At 45.5% G+C, this 12,426-nt stretch overlaps 1 protein-coding gene across 1 annotated transcript in view; it reads left to right on the plus strand.

The window, feature by feature from the left end:
- Nucleotides 1-12,426, plus strand: part of LOC119454385 (uncharacterized) — a 127,498-nt gene that overhangs the window by 105,184 nt on the left and 9,888 nt on the right. The window contains exons 5-7 of the mRNA XM_049668435.1: nucleotides 1,613-1,644; nucleotides 4,722-4,783; nucleotides 8,751-8,840. Of these exons, the coding sequence (XP_049524392.1) occupies nucleotides 1,613-1,644; nucleotides 4,722-4,783; nucleotides 8,751-8,840 (184 nt within the window). The remainder of the gene's footprint in view (nucleotides 1-1,612; nucleotides 1,645-4,721; nucleotides 4,784-8,750; nucleotides 8,841-12,426) is intronic.

Below are 12,426 nucleotides of genomic sequence, written 5' to 3' on the forward strand. Positions count from 1 at the left end.
TGCAGGTGCAAGTATGAATCAGCTAGCGCAAGACAGGGGTAATTAGAGATCGCAGGGAGAGGCCTTCGTCCTGCGGTGGACATAAATATAGGCCTGTAATGATTACACGCATATCTTGCGGTTACCATTTTCAATCAATTTACTAGGGATTCATATCGAGCCGCTCCTCCAACTTATGCTGTGACTTTGCTACATGTGCCGCGCAGGCCTGTGATATTTAGCGGGCGCTGAAAAAGTATTGATTGGTAATTATGTAGTAAAATATAGTTGTTTGTTTTCTTGTCACACTGATAGAAAAAATAAACTTTTGTTTTCGTTCAATGAAATCAACTTGCATTTTTGTTTTATTTAAAGATCTGGTTTTCTTTATAAGCTATATGTTCTCTTGTCACAGAGTCGCGTTTCAATCGCTGTTCCCATAGCCAAAGCCCGTAACGGCCGTTGTTGATGTCTGTGACATTTGGTCCTCTACTGCTTTTACACCTGAGCTTCATGGCCTATTTGAATCGACCATGGGCGGTATGCTGATACGTTGATGTTATCTTTAACTCCGCGTGAGACATAAGCAAATCGTGGTATTATATCACGTATCACACAAAACTGAAAGACGTCATTAATCTGCATATACATTTTTACACTCTGCGCTCTCTAATTTCTATTGTTGAACTCTTCAAATTGACAAATGTATGCGTTCCGTGACGTCATGGTGGAAAGAAAAATAAAGAGCGAGCGTATCGCGACAATATCTACCACAATTTATATTTTAAAAAATAAACCGGATAAATGCCAGAAAAGGTGGCGTGTTCTTGTCACATCTCACAGCAGTAGCGAGTTCTTCGTCTGCTTTCAACATACATGTGGCCACTGGTGCGGCCACTTGGATGTTGTAATTACATTGATGCTCTGGAACTAGCGTTGCCGTCGTAACGGCAACAGCGCTTCCTATAGTACACAGGCCAAGTAACAAACGCATAAACTGCGGTGGCCAAAAGCGACCACCATGGGCTAACTAAAGTGGAAACAATCTCGGCACCGACCACAACTCCAGAGAATGCTGTTCCCGGGATATAACGGGTGACGTATGCATTTCGCCTGATTTCAAAAGTAGATAACGGAGTCAGAGGAGGTTGCCTTAGGATCGCTCGATGCCTCATGTGAAGGTCCTTCGTAGTTATTCATTTTTCTTACCTCTATTATGACCAGAAAGTAAATGAAGGGCAGCGGTAAAGACATAAAATGCACGCAAGTTATGAGGAGTGGTCTTATTGCGACCAAGTAAGCCAGGATGTTTGAAGTCATTCCTATTGCTAAATTCAAATAAACTGTAATTTTTATTGACATTGTCAGTCGTTGACTGGAATAGTGCCAGATAGGATACGGTGGTCTTTTGACATTCACAGGGCTCACACATAATAAAACTGAATTTTCAATGGATGTTCCGTTTTTGCTTCTTTTTGGCAGTACGAGATTTGAACACTTCTCTATAGCATATTGAAATCATTAGTACCAGGGTTTCCCCTAATATAGCTCCAAATGCGAAATGGTTTATATCTCTTTGCGTTATATTCATTAAAAGTGTCACTTTGTACTTCTCAATTTCTTGTCTTTCCAGAATTCCACCGGTACGCCTGAGTTAGTGTCAAGGTACGTGTCAATGTTCTTACCTGAATATGTATGCGCTAATTGGTGTGTATTTAATTGTTTACTGAATTTTATAACATTTGCAGATATTAACTTAGTTAAGTGTTTGAATTTTTTATATATTGCGCTTTAATGAATATATAACATGTATAAAAAAGTCGGAGTTTCTCCCGAAAGGCGAAGCATCGATTGCGATAGAAAATTAGTGGACAACTGTACAAAGTAAGGATAGTAGTTTTATCGTTCGTATAAACTTGTTAACATAGGCACACTAACTAAATTAACAAGCATGGTGTTACGCGTGCACAAGAAAACTGAACGCATCTTGCTCGATGACTGCGGAAACTAGCTGGCGAAACGCTGGAGTCAGCCAGCGCAGCGGCAGCAGCGAGCGAGTTGAGCTTCGTGCCGGCGCTCGCATCAATGCGATCTTAGCCGCGAAAACACGGGGATGGTGGACTCTGTTCCCGCCTCTGATGGCTTTCAAGATACAGCCGTGCGGATGGCCGCTTGCGGCGCAGAACGCGCCCCGCCCTCCTCCCCCGCAGCCTACCATACCAGCGGGACCACGCAGCCGCAGTAAAGCGTGGCCGCTCCACCTGCTCACCCTCCCTTCGGAGACTTCCGGCCCGACGGCAGTGAAGGGGCCGCGACCAAAAAAGGCGACGGCTTGTGCTAGCGCCATCTGGCGCAGTTGGTTGAATAAACGGCATACGTCAGTCTCTGTTTCCAACATAGTTTTTGGTGCCGTAAAGCCTAGGAGAATACTGGCGTCCTGCACCGACGATTGATTGACTGCGACGCAGCAGAGGCGTACTTAGAGCCGCTGCTACAAGGCTCACCTCGTCCGCTACCGAAGCGCTACAGGCCGACCATCCTTTGCCATTCGACCTGCAAGTTATTTTGGATTACCTGCAGGACAAGGAGTCAGTGCTAGCAGCACTCAACGAGAAGATTGCCGACTTCATAGACGATGGTGACGCGTGTGAGGCGGAAGCCACCGTACCTTTGGAGTACCACGACAAGATCCGCCGCACCATGAGCCGAGTCCGTTTCCTTCTGAATTCTGCTGCAAGAGCCGGAGACAACGCCACACAAAGCGTTCTGAGCGACTCCGCCACCCAAGGCGTCTCCACTCAAGGAAGTTCCCGAGAACCGTTGCGAGTTTCCCTACCGAAACTACTGGTACCAGTTTTCTCCGATGAACATCGCGAGTGGCAGGGCTTTTGGGAACATTTCGAGGCAACGATCCATAAGAACCGCGAGCTGTCCAACATAGAGAAGTTTGCGTATTTACGGTCGTACTTAAGCGGCACAGCGAAACGTGCAGTCGAAGGTGTGCGCCTGTGAAAGCGAACCACGCAGTAGCAGTGAAAATGCTTCGAGACAGGTTGGGCGGTCTTACTGCCCTCGTTGACGATCCGATGGACTGTTTGCTTGTCATCGCGCCCATTGATCGCTCATCTGAGGTATCGCAGCTGCGGGAACTCTACGAAGAGGTTCACTTTCGTACAAGCTGCCTCGACAGCCTTGGAGTTCCATTGTCAGAATGCGTGGTTATACTTCATCGAGTCCGTATGCGATCGCTCCCTGAAGATATCGCCATTCTCTACCGTCAACGCATGAACTAAACAGGCCGACGACGGGGCTACTCTGAGGTTGCGGCAAGAGGAGGTGCGGAAGGTAATGGAGTTCCTGCAATTGGAAGTGGAGAGCAGAGAAGGGAACCAGGGCTCCAGTTTAAGGTGCCTACTGAAAATTACCTCCGCGGGACACGGGCCATGCCAACCTTGTCTACCAGCGCTGGTACCGTCAGTATTAGCGTTGGCCTCAGTATCGTGATCATACCACAAACGACCACGCCACAGAACTTTTATCGACACTCAGAAAGGCGCAACAGAAGCCGGCCAGGCCAACCGCCATGACGAGAACGTTGACGACCCCTGCCAGCCTCGTTCGAGCCCGTGCTCGAAATTTAAGTCCAGCCTGCCCATCTCCCAAGACGACACACGACATTTCAACAAGTCGCCAAAGCGGTACGCTAAGGCGGACGACTGGTTGAGAGTTTTAGAGAACAGCTGCGAGCCCACGATGCAAACCACCATTGTTGGAAACAGCGATTTCACTAAGCAAGAACGCAAGCTCAAGGAAAACCGCCGAGGGACGAGTGACTGCGACAAAGAACAGCCTTAGAAAAGAGAGCGGTCACCTGAGTCACGACAGGTATGGAGGTCGCAGTCGACGAGGATGCCCAAGAGACCAGTTGCTGGACCACTCATCTACCCCTACAGCCTTACACGAGGCCGAAGCAGTCTACGCGCAACGCGCGCAGATCTCGCATCAAAGGCCAGTCGCCGGATGCAAGCCGACTTCTACAAAGAGAAGTACATTCTTCCCAGTCACATCGTGAACACAGTGTGGGCGACACGGAAACTGCTGCGACACAATCAGCATCACTCCTCCCAACATTGCCAGAGAATCACTGCTCGGTACCGCAGTCTCGAGCTCACTATCTCGACGATTTAGAGTAAGGACGGCAATTTTATCGCTTAGAAGGACAGCTACGTGCAGCAACCCGGGCTGGCGCAGCCGCCACTACGAAGAGTCCGGTAACCAGAACAGCTTCTTCGACGGCTTTAGAAACGGAGAAAGAAGGGATACTTCCTGTTCCTAGGCTCTACTCAACGCATCAATCCGACGCTGTCTTGCTTTTGTGCTTTTGTCTAAGCACAATCATTTCATACTTGTCTCTTGCACAAAAGGAAGGAATCCCGAGGTTTAACTTTTAAATTATTGTCACGAGTCAGGTACATTTTTATATCTTCTTGTGACTTTTGTACTGGCGAAACACAATTTGAGTTGCTTTTGAACACCAGCTATCGCTTGAGATATTTCTTCTGTATTGTTGACCGAAAATGAGAACACATGCTGCAGACGCTATCCAGCTCAGTTAAATCAATGCGCAACCCAAATACGCATCCGGTGACGTTGCTGATACTTAGGAGTGATACCAGAAATGTGTTGATCTGAAACGTAAGTATCCCGCTTAAACCATCATCTATTCTTCTGCTTTATTTCAGGTACGCCATTTGGTATGCCTCCATGTGGGGCCGAAATCCGACAATCACTCTCCAGGCTGACAGTAAGAATTATCTGACCCCTTAACTGTCCACATAAGTAGAGAAGGCATATCGTCCTTGGCACATTCTTGTTGTTTATCAGGTGCTTTTTAAAACATTCGGTGAACATTTTCCTGTAAATACTCACTGCATAGGATAAAAATTGTTATAGCTTTTGTGGGATTCCGCCGGCACTTGATTCTTCCCAATAGATTACACAGTAGCAACTCTGTTTTCATTTGTATGCTAATATTATGAGGCAACGACGCATATTCAGGCACGTCAGGAATATTCCTGCGTGGTAGTATGCGGGGAAATATTTATGAGCCTGAGCAAGGCGCGTCCTTGTCATTCATTCAGCAGCTACAATCTTCGTAAAGTTTCCGGCGCGACTCGCATACGCATAAATGCCCTCCCGGCTTCTTTAAGCAACTGCTTCAGAGGAAGGGTGGTAGAGCTTGGCTCTGCAGGAGAGGATCACGTAGTAAAACCGGCGGGCACGATGTCGTACCTAATGCCAATAACTTATCTAAGCACACCGTTTTAGGCCGCATAACGAGAAACGAGCCTTTCAGCAAAGCCACCATGGTTGTGACGAGGACCGTGGGCGCACTTAAGAACCAGGGGTGGATCGAGGGTATCCTCCACGGGGGGAGGGGCACGGCTTTTATCGATGGATGCTCAGTATTGTTGGGTGGCCATTGCTGCACGCTTAGTATTGTGAGCGCTAAAGAGCAGGTATTCTCGAAAGAGAGGGGCAGCACCCCACCCACTTTCTGGACAGGTCATAAAAACACTTCTTGGCTTCTGGGGAAGCAGCATACCAACTACAAGCAAGCAGCTGCGCATGTTATGGCACGGCCATTGCGTCTTGTGGACGATTACTTCTCGATGGGGCAGCGTAATGAATGTAAGGCATGTTAAAGCAGGTTTGAGGCAGAGCAAGAGGTAGGATGAAGACTATAGAGTTCTATTGCGGCTCGAATAATTATATCTACATATCATCTCTGACAGTGTGCAAGGAGGCAAGGGCAATCAAGGTGGTTGGCTTGTACCTATTTGGAAATCATATCTTTCAGGGTCCTGTATAATCGCTCAGTGATCTTGTTTTGAGCATCATGAAATGGCGCGATCTTGTGTTCTGTGGAACTGCAGCGCAGGATTGCTACGGGGCACCGCGCAATAAAATTACATCGGGGAGGACAAAATCCGCGACTTCTGCACCTGAGCTTGTCGGAAACGTTGGTGTGATTGCGCAGCGTGTGGCGTGATTGGTAGCGACGACGGCGGAGTGTTCTCAGGAATCAGATGTGTAGACACGACCAAGAAGGACCAAAGCGAAACGTAAGAAGTGCTCTGGGGCCCAGCAGGGGCCTATATAGCTTGATCTGGGGGTGGCAGAGTTCGCAGCCGTTCACAGTAGTGGTACCGATCAGGCTAGAGCAAGGAAAAAAATGGGGGTAAGCGAAGCTTCTCGTGTGTGTAGCTGACCTTCGTCAAGGTAACTTAATGTTCACGACATGTCACGGTAATAAAACAAACGTTTACTAAATGCATGCATAGAGGGAGGGAAACATACAACGCAATGGTAGGAAAAGTTGTACGAAAGGGAAACAAAAGTTGAAGGAAAAGGAACGAAAAATACCATGAAAGGGAACGAAAAGTAGTAGGAAAGGGAAAGGAAAGTAGTAGTTAAGTACACACAGGACAAGCTTCTTTTACCCCCATTTTCTCGACAGGGGAAGGGCTGGTGATTTTCTCTCTCTCTTTCTCTTTCTCTCTATCTTTCTTTCTTTCGCTCTCTCTCTTTCTCTTTCTTGCTCTCTTTCGTTCTCTCTTTCTTTCTCTATTTATTTCTCTCTTTCTTTCGCTCTCTCTTTCTATATTTTTTTTCTCTCTTTCTTTTGTGTCCCTGGTATGTGCCATTGAGCTTGGACCCTTTCTGCACTATCACCAGGATCGACCCACTTTTCAACGTGACACCACCACCACTACCACCGCGGAAACGTGTGAGCTTATAAAGTTTCGCTCAAAAAGAAGCTGCAGTGCAGGTGGTAATATGCACGAGACGTACCATGGTGACTTCTTCTATGGCGCGTCCTGAAGCTCGATCGCAATTTGGAGCACAGGTGTCTTGGTACAATTACTAAGAAATCAGAAGCCTCGGCGAAACAGGCATACATACGGTGCTGTACTTCTGCGTGACGACGCGCACGAAAACTTCAGTAGATTCAAGCTCCTCTATATGTTGATGCAGGTAACTATACCAACGCAGCACGTTTCAAATGTGCAGCTACTGAGACATGCAAAAGCCGTATTCAATTGTTTCTCAATTTCACAGTCACAGTGACCATATCGTAGCGAGATTTCGAGAGTTCGCGTCATGGTGCACACTATCCTATTTATAAATATCCTAATAGTCCTTGTCCGTCTTTTAGATGATGGATAGGTTTGTTCTTGCAAGGGCAGAGAGGATTAATCAAACTGTACTAGTTTTGAAAGTATATAAGGAAATGTCATGGTGGGCGGTCAATGTACTCTGAATAGTATCGGCATGGTCAATGCTTTGGAAAAGCTGAGACAAGAGCAACACATTCGCGAATAATAATTGAGTAGCTCATGTCAAAGGCGTACGGAAACACACTCGCGAAAACGATGGCATTGGGCTAAGACGTCGCATTTGCTGTAAGTACAGGCATTCTATTCATTTTAGTAACAGTTGGTACGTCGGAAAGTACCAAGACGGCCGACAAAGAAGCGTAGTGAGCCGGAGGAAGCAGTGTCTTGAGGAATACAAGAAAATAGGTTGACTTTTTGAGTGTTTGAAGTGGCGAATGGTGAGTCTCGTAGTGAGGGCGAAATTCGTTACCAAGTTTGAACACTACCGCACGAAGCTTCAAACATGTTTGTCACACTTAGCGTTAGGAAAGTTTACTGAAGCCAAAACCAAGCTGGAGTAGATTTGTGTTCATGCATGTCGAAGTGCAAGCAAAACCTGTTTCGTATTGTGAGCTCATTTTTTTTGCCGACATGCTTGTCGTAAGAATTCGGAACTTCCTTTTATTATTGTTGGTGAGCTGTAGTTTAGCCGCTTAATCAGCTCGCCATTTTCCTGTTTTAAATAATCTGTTATTCCGAGACATCAGCGAATGTAATAGTGGTTCTACAGAACTTGGTGACGCTTCTTTCACATTCGTGAACCTCCATTAAATCACTCTTTCAATATTCATATGCTAGTGTATTTAGTGAGCGCTGCTGTTCTCGCAACTACACAGGATAGCCTTGTGTATTTTTGCTAATGACGTTCTCTTGACATAAAATATTTTTTGAGAGTTCTGGTTTTGTTTGTAATAAGCGAATTCTGAGATTGCCACAGTCGACTCGCATGCAAGCTCATAAGGCTACTGCCGTGCCAGACAAAATCTGAGCTTTTTAGACCACAGCTTCGCCTGTATCAGTTTGTGTCCTACTGTTCCTTGAGTAGCACTGACAATTGGGCGAGTTGGTACGGATGCATGGTTTTAGAAGGGCGCAACAAGGAAGACGACAGACGAAAAAACACACGTACACGTACGTGTGTTCTTTCGTCTGTCGTCTTCCTTGTTGCGCCCTTCTAAAACCATGCTACTGTTCCTTGTTTTTTTTGTGTGTGTGAGGACACAAAGAGCTGCTTGTTCATTTTGCATTTCAAGTTTTTCGTTATTTCGTGTCACATTTACCAACAAATACCTGCATTTATGCCATGCAATCAATCAACATTTGCGTTGTATATCTTTTAGGCAATAAGTAAGGACCCCTTCCTAAAAATTAAGACAATGCATTGAATTTGCATGACAGACTTAACACATGCTTCCAATGCGACATAGGAATTTCTAGGTATGCGCTGTGCATTTACATGATGGACACCAACTTTTTAGTAGTAATAATTGTGTGCTGTATAGCCTCCCGTAGCAGATGTATTGTTTTATACCATGGGACTTCTACTTGCAGGGCAAAGACAACCCGTAATACGTAAGGATTACACTCTGGTGGAGGCTGAGGCTAGTTGTCTTGTTGTGGGTCTTATTAGAGACAAACCGCGTAAGTCGAATTTTCATGAGTAACTTCTTTATGCTGAATGATGGTAATCGTTTTTTGAACGTTTAAATGTCAACCATGCTTGGGCATTGTCTCGATTTTCTGAATGGAGGGAAACTGCACGCATAAACAACCCTGCAAATATCTTGCCAATTAATTTGCGCCACTTTTCTTCAAATAAATCTAATACGGCTATTGATTGCTTTATTTTCGAACTGTTCACAAGTTATTGGCCTTGCCTCAGCGACAACCAAGCGGTATATGTACGTGCCGCGAAATGCTTAATTTAAAACCTGACGGCATTTACATGAAGATTCGCGCATATTGATGAAATACTTCTACACAGTAGACGGATTTTTTCGGCGTCGTGTTCTTTTGATCAAGGTAATGTTGTTGTGAAAAGGTAGGACAGTCTGACATGCAACAAAATGTACTATTGGACTGTACGACGACTGTTTGATGGTGACCTCGTCATCAGGAAGACATGACAGCAGTAGAATTATGACATTGGAATCACCACCACAAAATGGTGACGATGAAACGACGACGACGGTATGATGGCAACTATTCGACAGCGTCACAACAAGGACAATGCCATGATGATGAAGGACGGATGATGAAGGCATAACAATCACGTTGTGACGATGTCGGCTCAAAGATGGCTGCGTGAGGATAACTGACAATGCAGTGAGACCAGCAAAGTGTTGACGATGGAAGGCTGACGATGAGATGCCAACGAAAGAATGATCTTGGAGGTATGAAGGCCATAAAATAATGACTGCGTGCTGGTGCTCGAGCTCACTTCTGCATTTCCTTGTTTATGCATTTCCTTGATTCGTTGTACGGACTGTTGCTTCGTCGTCTTCGTGAAGCCATCCCGGACTCTGTCAAGGAACACCACCTTTCTCTAAAACAATTCAGTTTTCTTCTTGTTTATCTTCATGTGTGACTTGCTCAATGCTTCTAGCATTTCAGAGACGTGGGAACAGTGCTCTTCCTCGGTACTGGAGTAAATCATTATGTCATCGACATAAACATTGCAGATATCTCCTATTAAAATCTTTGGGTACCCCGTTCATCATGCAATGAAACCAAGCGCCCGAGTTCTTTCAACAGAATGGCAGACGGTTGTATCAAATGGCGTTATAAATCCCGTGTACTTCTTTGACGTACTTCAAATAATCTTTGCACAAATCCATTCATGAAAACCATTGGCATCCTCCAGTATCATTAATGATTTCATCAATCAAAGGCATAGTGAATGGGTACAATTCTGTTTGGGTGTTAATTTGCCGATAATTAGTACAAAGTCGCAGTAGACCATCTTCTTTAGGGACAATAGTTATAGGAGACGCAAAAGGTGAAGTTGAGGGCGTTATTATTCCAGTGTTCAGCATTTGTTGCAGCTCTTGTTTCAGGCATACTTTCTTTTCATCAGCAATCCTGTAGGCTCTTTTACGTACAACAGTAGTGTCGCGAAGTTCAATAGGTACTTCGAGTACAGAAGCTGCAGGTGGATATGTATCGAGGCATATAAGTTCGGGAAAAATTGCCTATTTACAATTAGCGCATTTGGCAGTTCTCGTCTGTGGCGGTGTCTGGACACTTGAAACCAGGGAGTCTAGAGTCACTTTATCTTTCCAATAAATGTTCATTCACAGCTTCTTCATGTTGGGTCTTGACAGTATAAACAACAATTCGACAACCCACTTAACCCGCGCTTCTACGGTGAAGGCCTCCTTAGCCAAATGTATATTGACTGTAGTCCAGGTGTGCAGTGTTCGAGACGATCCATCGTCGTTCTTAACCGTTATTTACCTTGTCGCATGTTATCTGCCTTCATTATGGTTTGCTTAATCAGACTCACTGAAGCTCCTGCGTCGACTAGGGCACCTCTTCATTTCCGTTAATAAGCAGTGCCGTTTGCAAAACGTTTGATCGAATTACGTAGACAGCCTCATTTTGGTTACATGAGTGGCGCCGTGCGTCCATGTTTACTCGTTTTTTGTCTCCTTGACATCTTGGTTACAAGGGGAATAGCCAGAAGCTGCGCTTCTGGTGGATGTTGTCATCGCTGTCGCTGTATTATTCAGATGAAGTCTGGCTGGATGGATCCAATTATGCTGTGCAACGTGCCCAGGGGCTTCATGGAAAACGTCCTTAAGAAACTCCAGTGGGTCTTCAATTGTGTTGGGCGACCTTATTTGCACTTGCCTTTGGCATTCCTTTGTCATATCGAGGATGACTAACGGCACAATAGATGAGTTAGACAAAGTAGGATCTGCTAACTGTCACAGCCGTCTCTTCTCGTAGAAATAGTCAATTAGTGAACTTGAGCGTTGTTCATTAAATATAGCTTTATCCCATCGGTCGACCGGGTTATGATCAAAAGCAGAGATAAAACTTGCTCTCCAGTGATCCCAGGCGTTGTCCTAATGGTTTGTTATGCGGAGCTCCAACCATTTCTTGGCGTTGTGTACAAGAAACAGTCTCATATTTTGCACTTCATCCTGCGACGTCAACCAGCAGTTCTTTTCATAAGCGTATTCAAATAACTTCAGTTAAGCGGTTACCGATGCGGTCCCACCATCGAACTTATCCAGCTTGACTAATTCAGCTTTGGGACCATTGTTAGCGCGTAGAGTCTCTGTTACCATAGCAAGAAATTGTCCATGTTGCTCAATTTGAGACGCCTGCACTTTCAACATCTTCTCCATAAGCATAGCAATGTCCTACCTATTCTCATTTCGAAAGGGCTTGCTACTTGATAAGTGTCTGCAGCGCTTTTCATAGTCGGATATTTTGATATTAATCTTCCACATACCTCAGCTGACGAGAACCGCCTCGGTGACTTTAGCCTTACTTGCGATGAACTGGAGCAGGCTCAGTGATGTCGCTGTCTCCTGGACCTCAACTTGTTCATCTTCGGCTTGGTATGACGTGACGTACGGTTGTCCCGCTGTAGTAGTACCAACTTGTACCTCTATCCACATCCTTTTGGGCTGCGCCAAATGAAAAATAAAGGATCCGAGAATGATCAACTGTTTACTGTTTTCTTTCGATCATCTTCTTCGTCTCGCTCTTCACTTCCTCTTCTTTTGACCGGGACGTTATAGAACATATGGCAGATGAAAGTATCAGGGGGCTGGACACGTGCCAGTAGGAGTGTGTAGCGCGAAAGAACGTCAAATGTTTTTAAACGGCAGGGAATTTCGTTTCGCGCCTATCAAGACAAGGGCCAGAGATATTTTGAACAGCTGGTGGTACCACCTAAATACAGGGCAGACATCCTCCGTATGGGGTATGATAATTCATGGTTGGGGCCCTTGGACATAAAGAAAACTAAAGCCGTGCTGCTGCAAGAATTTTACTGGTCAGGATGTTTCAGCAACGCAGAAAACGTTGTTCAGTTATGCGTATGTCGTCATGCATATTGACGTATATCAGCGCGTGAGGAGACCTAATGATAAGTGGAAAGCACCGCTGAAGCTGGTTCCTGTAATATCCGAGCCATTTCGCCGTGTTATCATTGATACAGTGGGACCGCTGCCTACAACATCCTCGGGATACAAGTACGTGTTCACAATGA

Source organism: Dermacentor silvarum, chromosome 5 (assembly GCF_013339745.2).
Source record: "Dermacentor silvarum isolate Dsil-2018 chromosome 5, BIME_Dsil_1.4, whole genome shotgun sequence".
NCBI lineage: Eukaryota > Metazoa > Arthropoda > Arachnida > Ixodida > Ixodidae > Dermacentor > Dermacentor silvarum.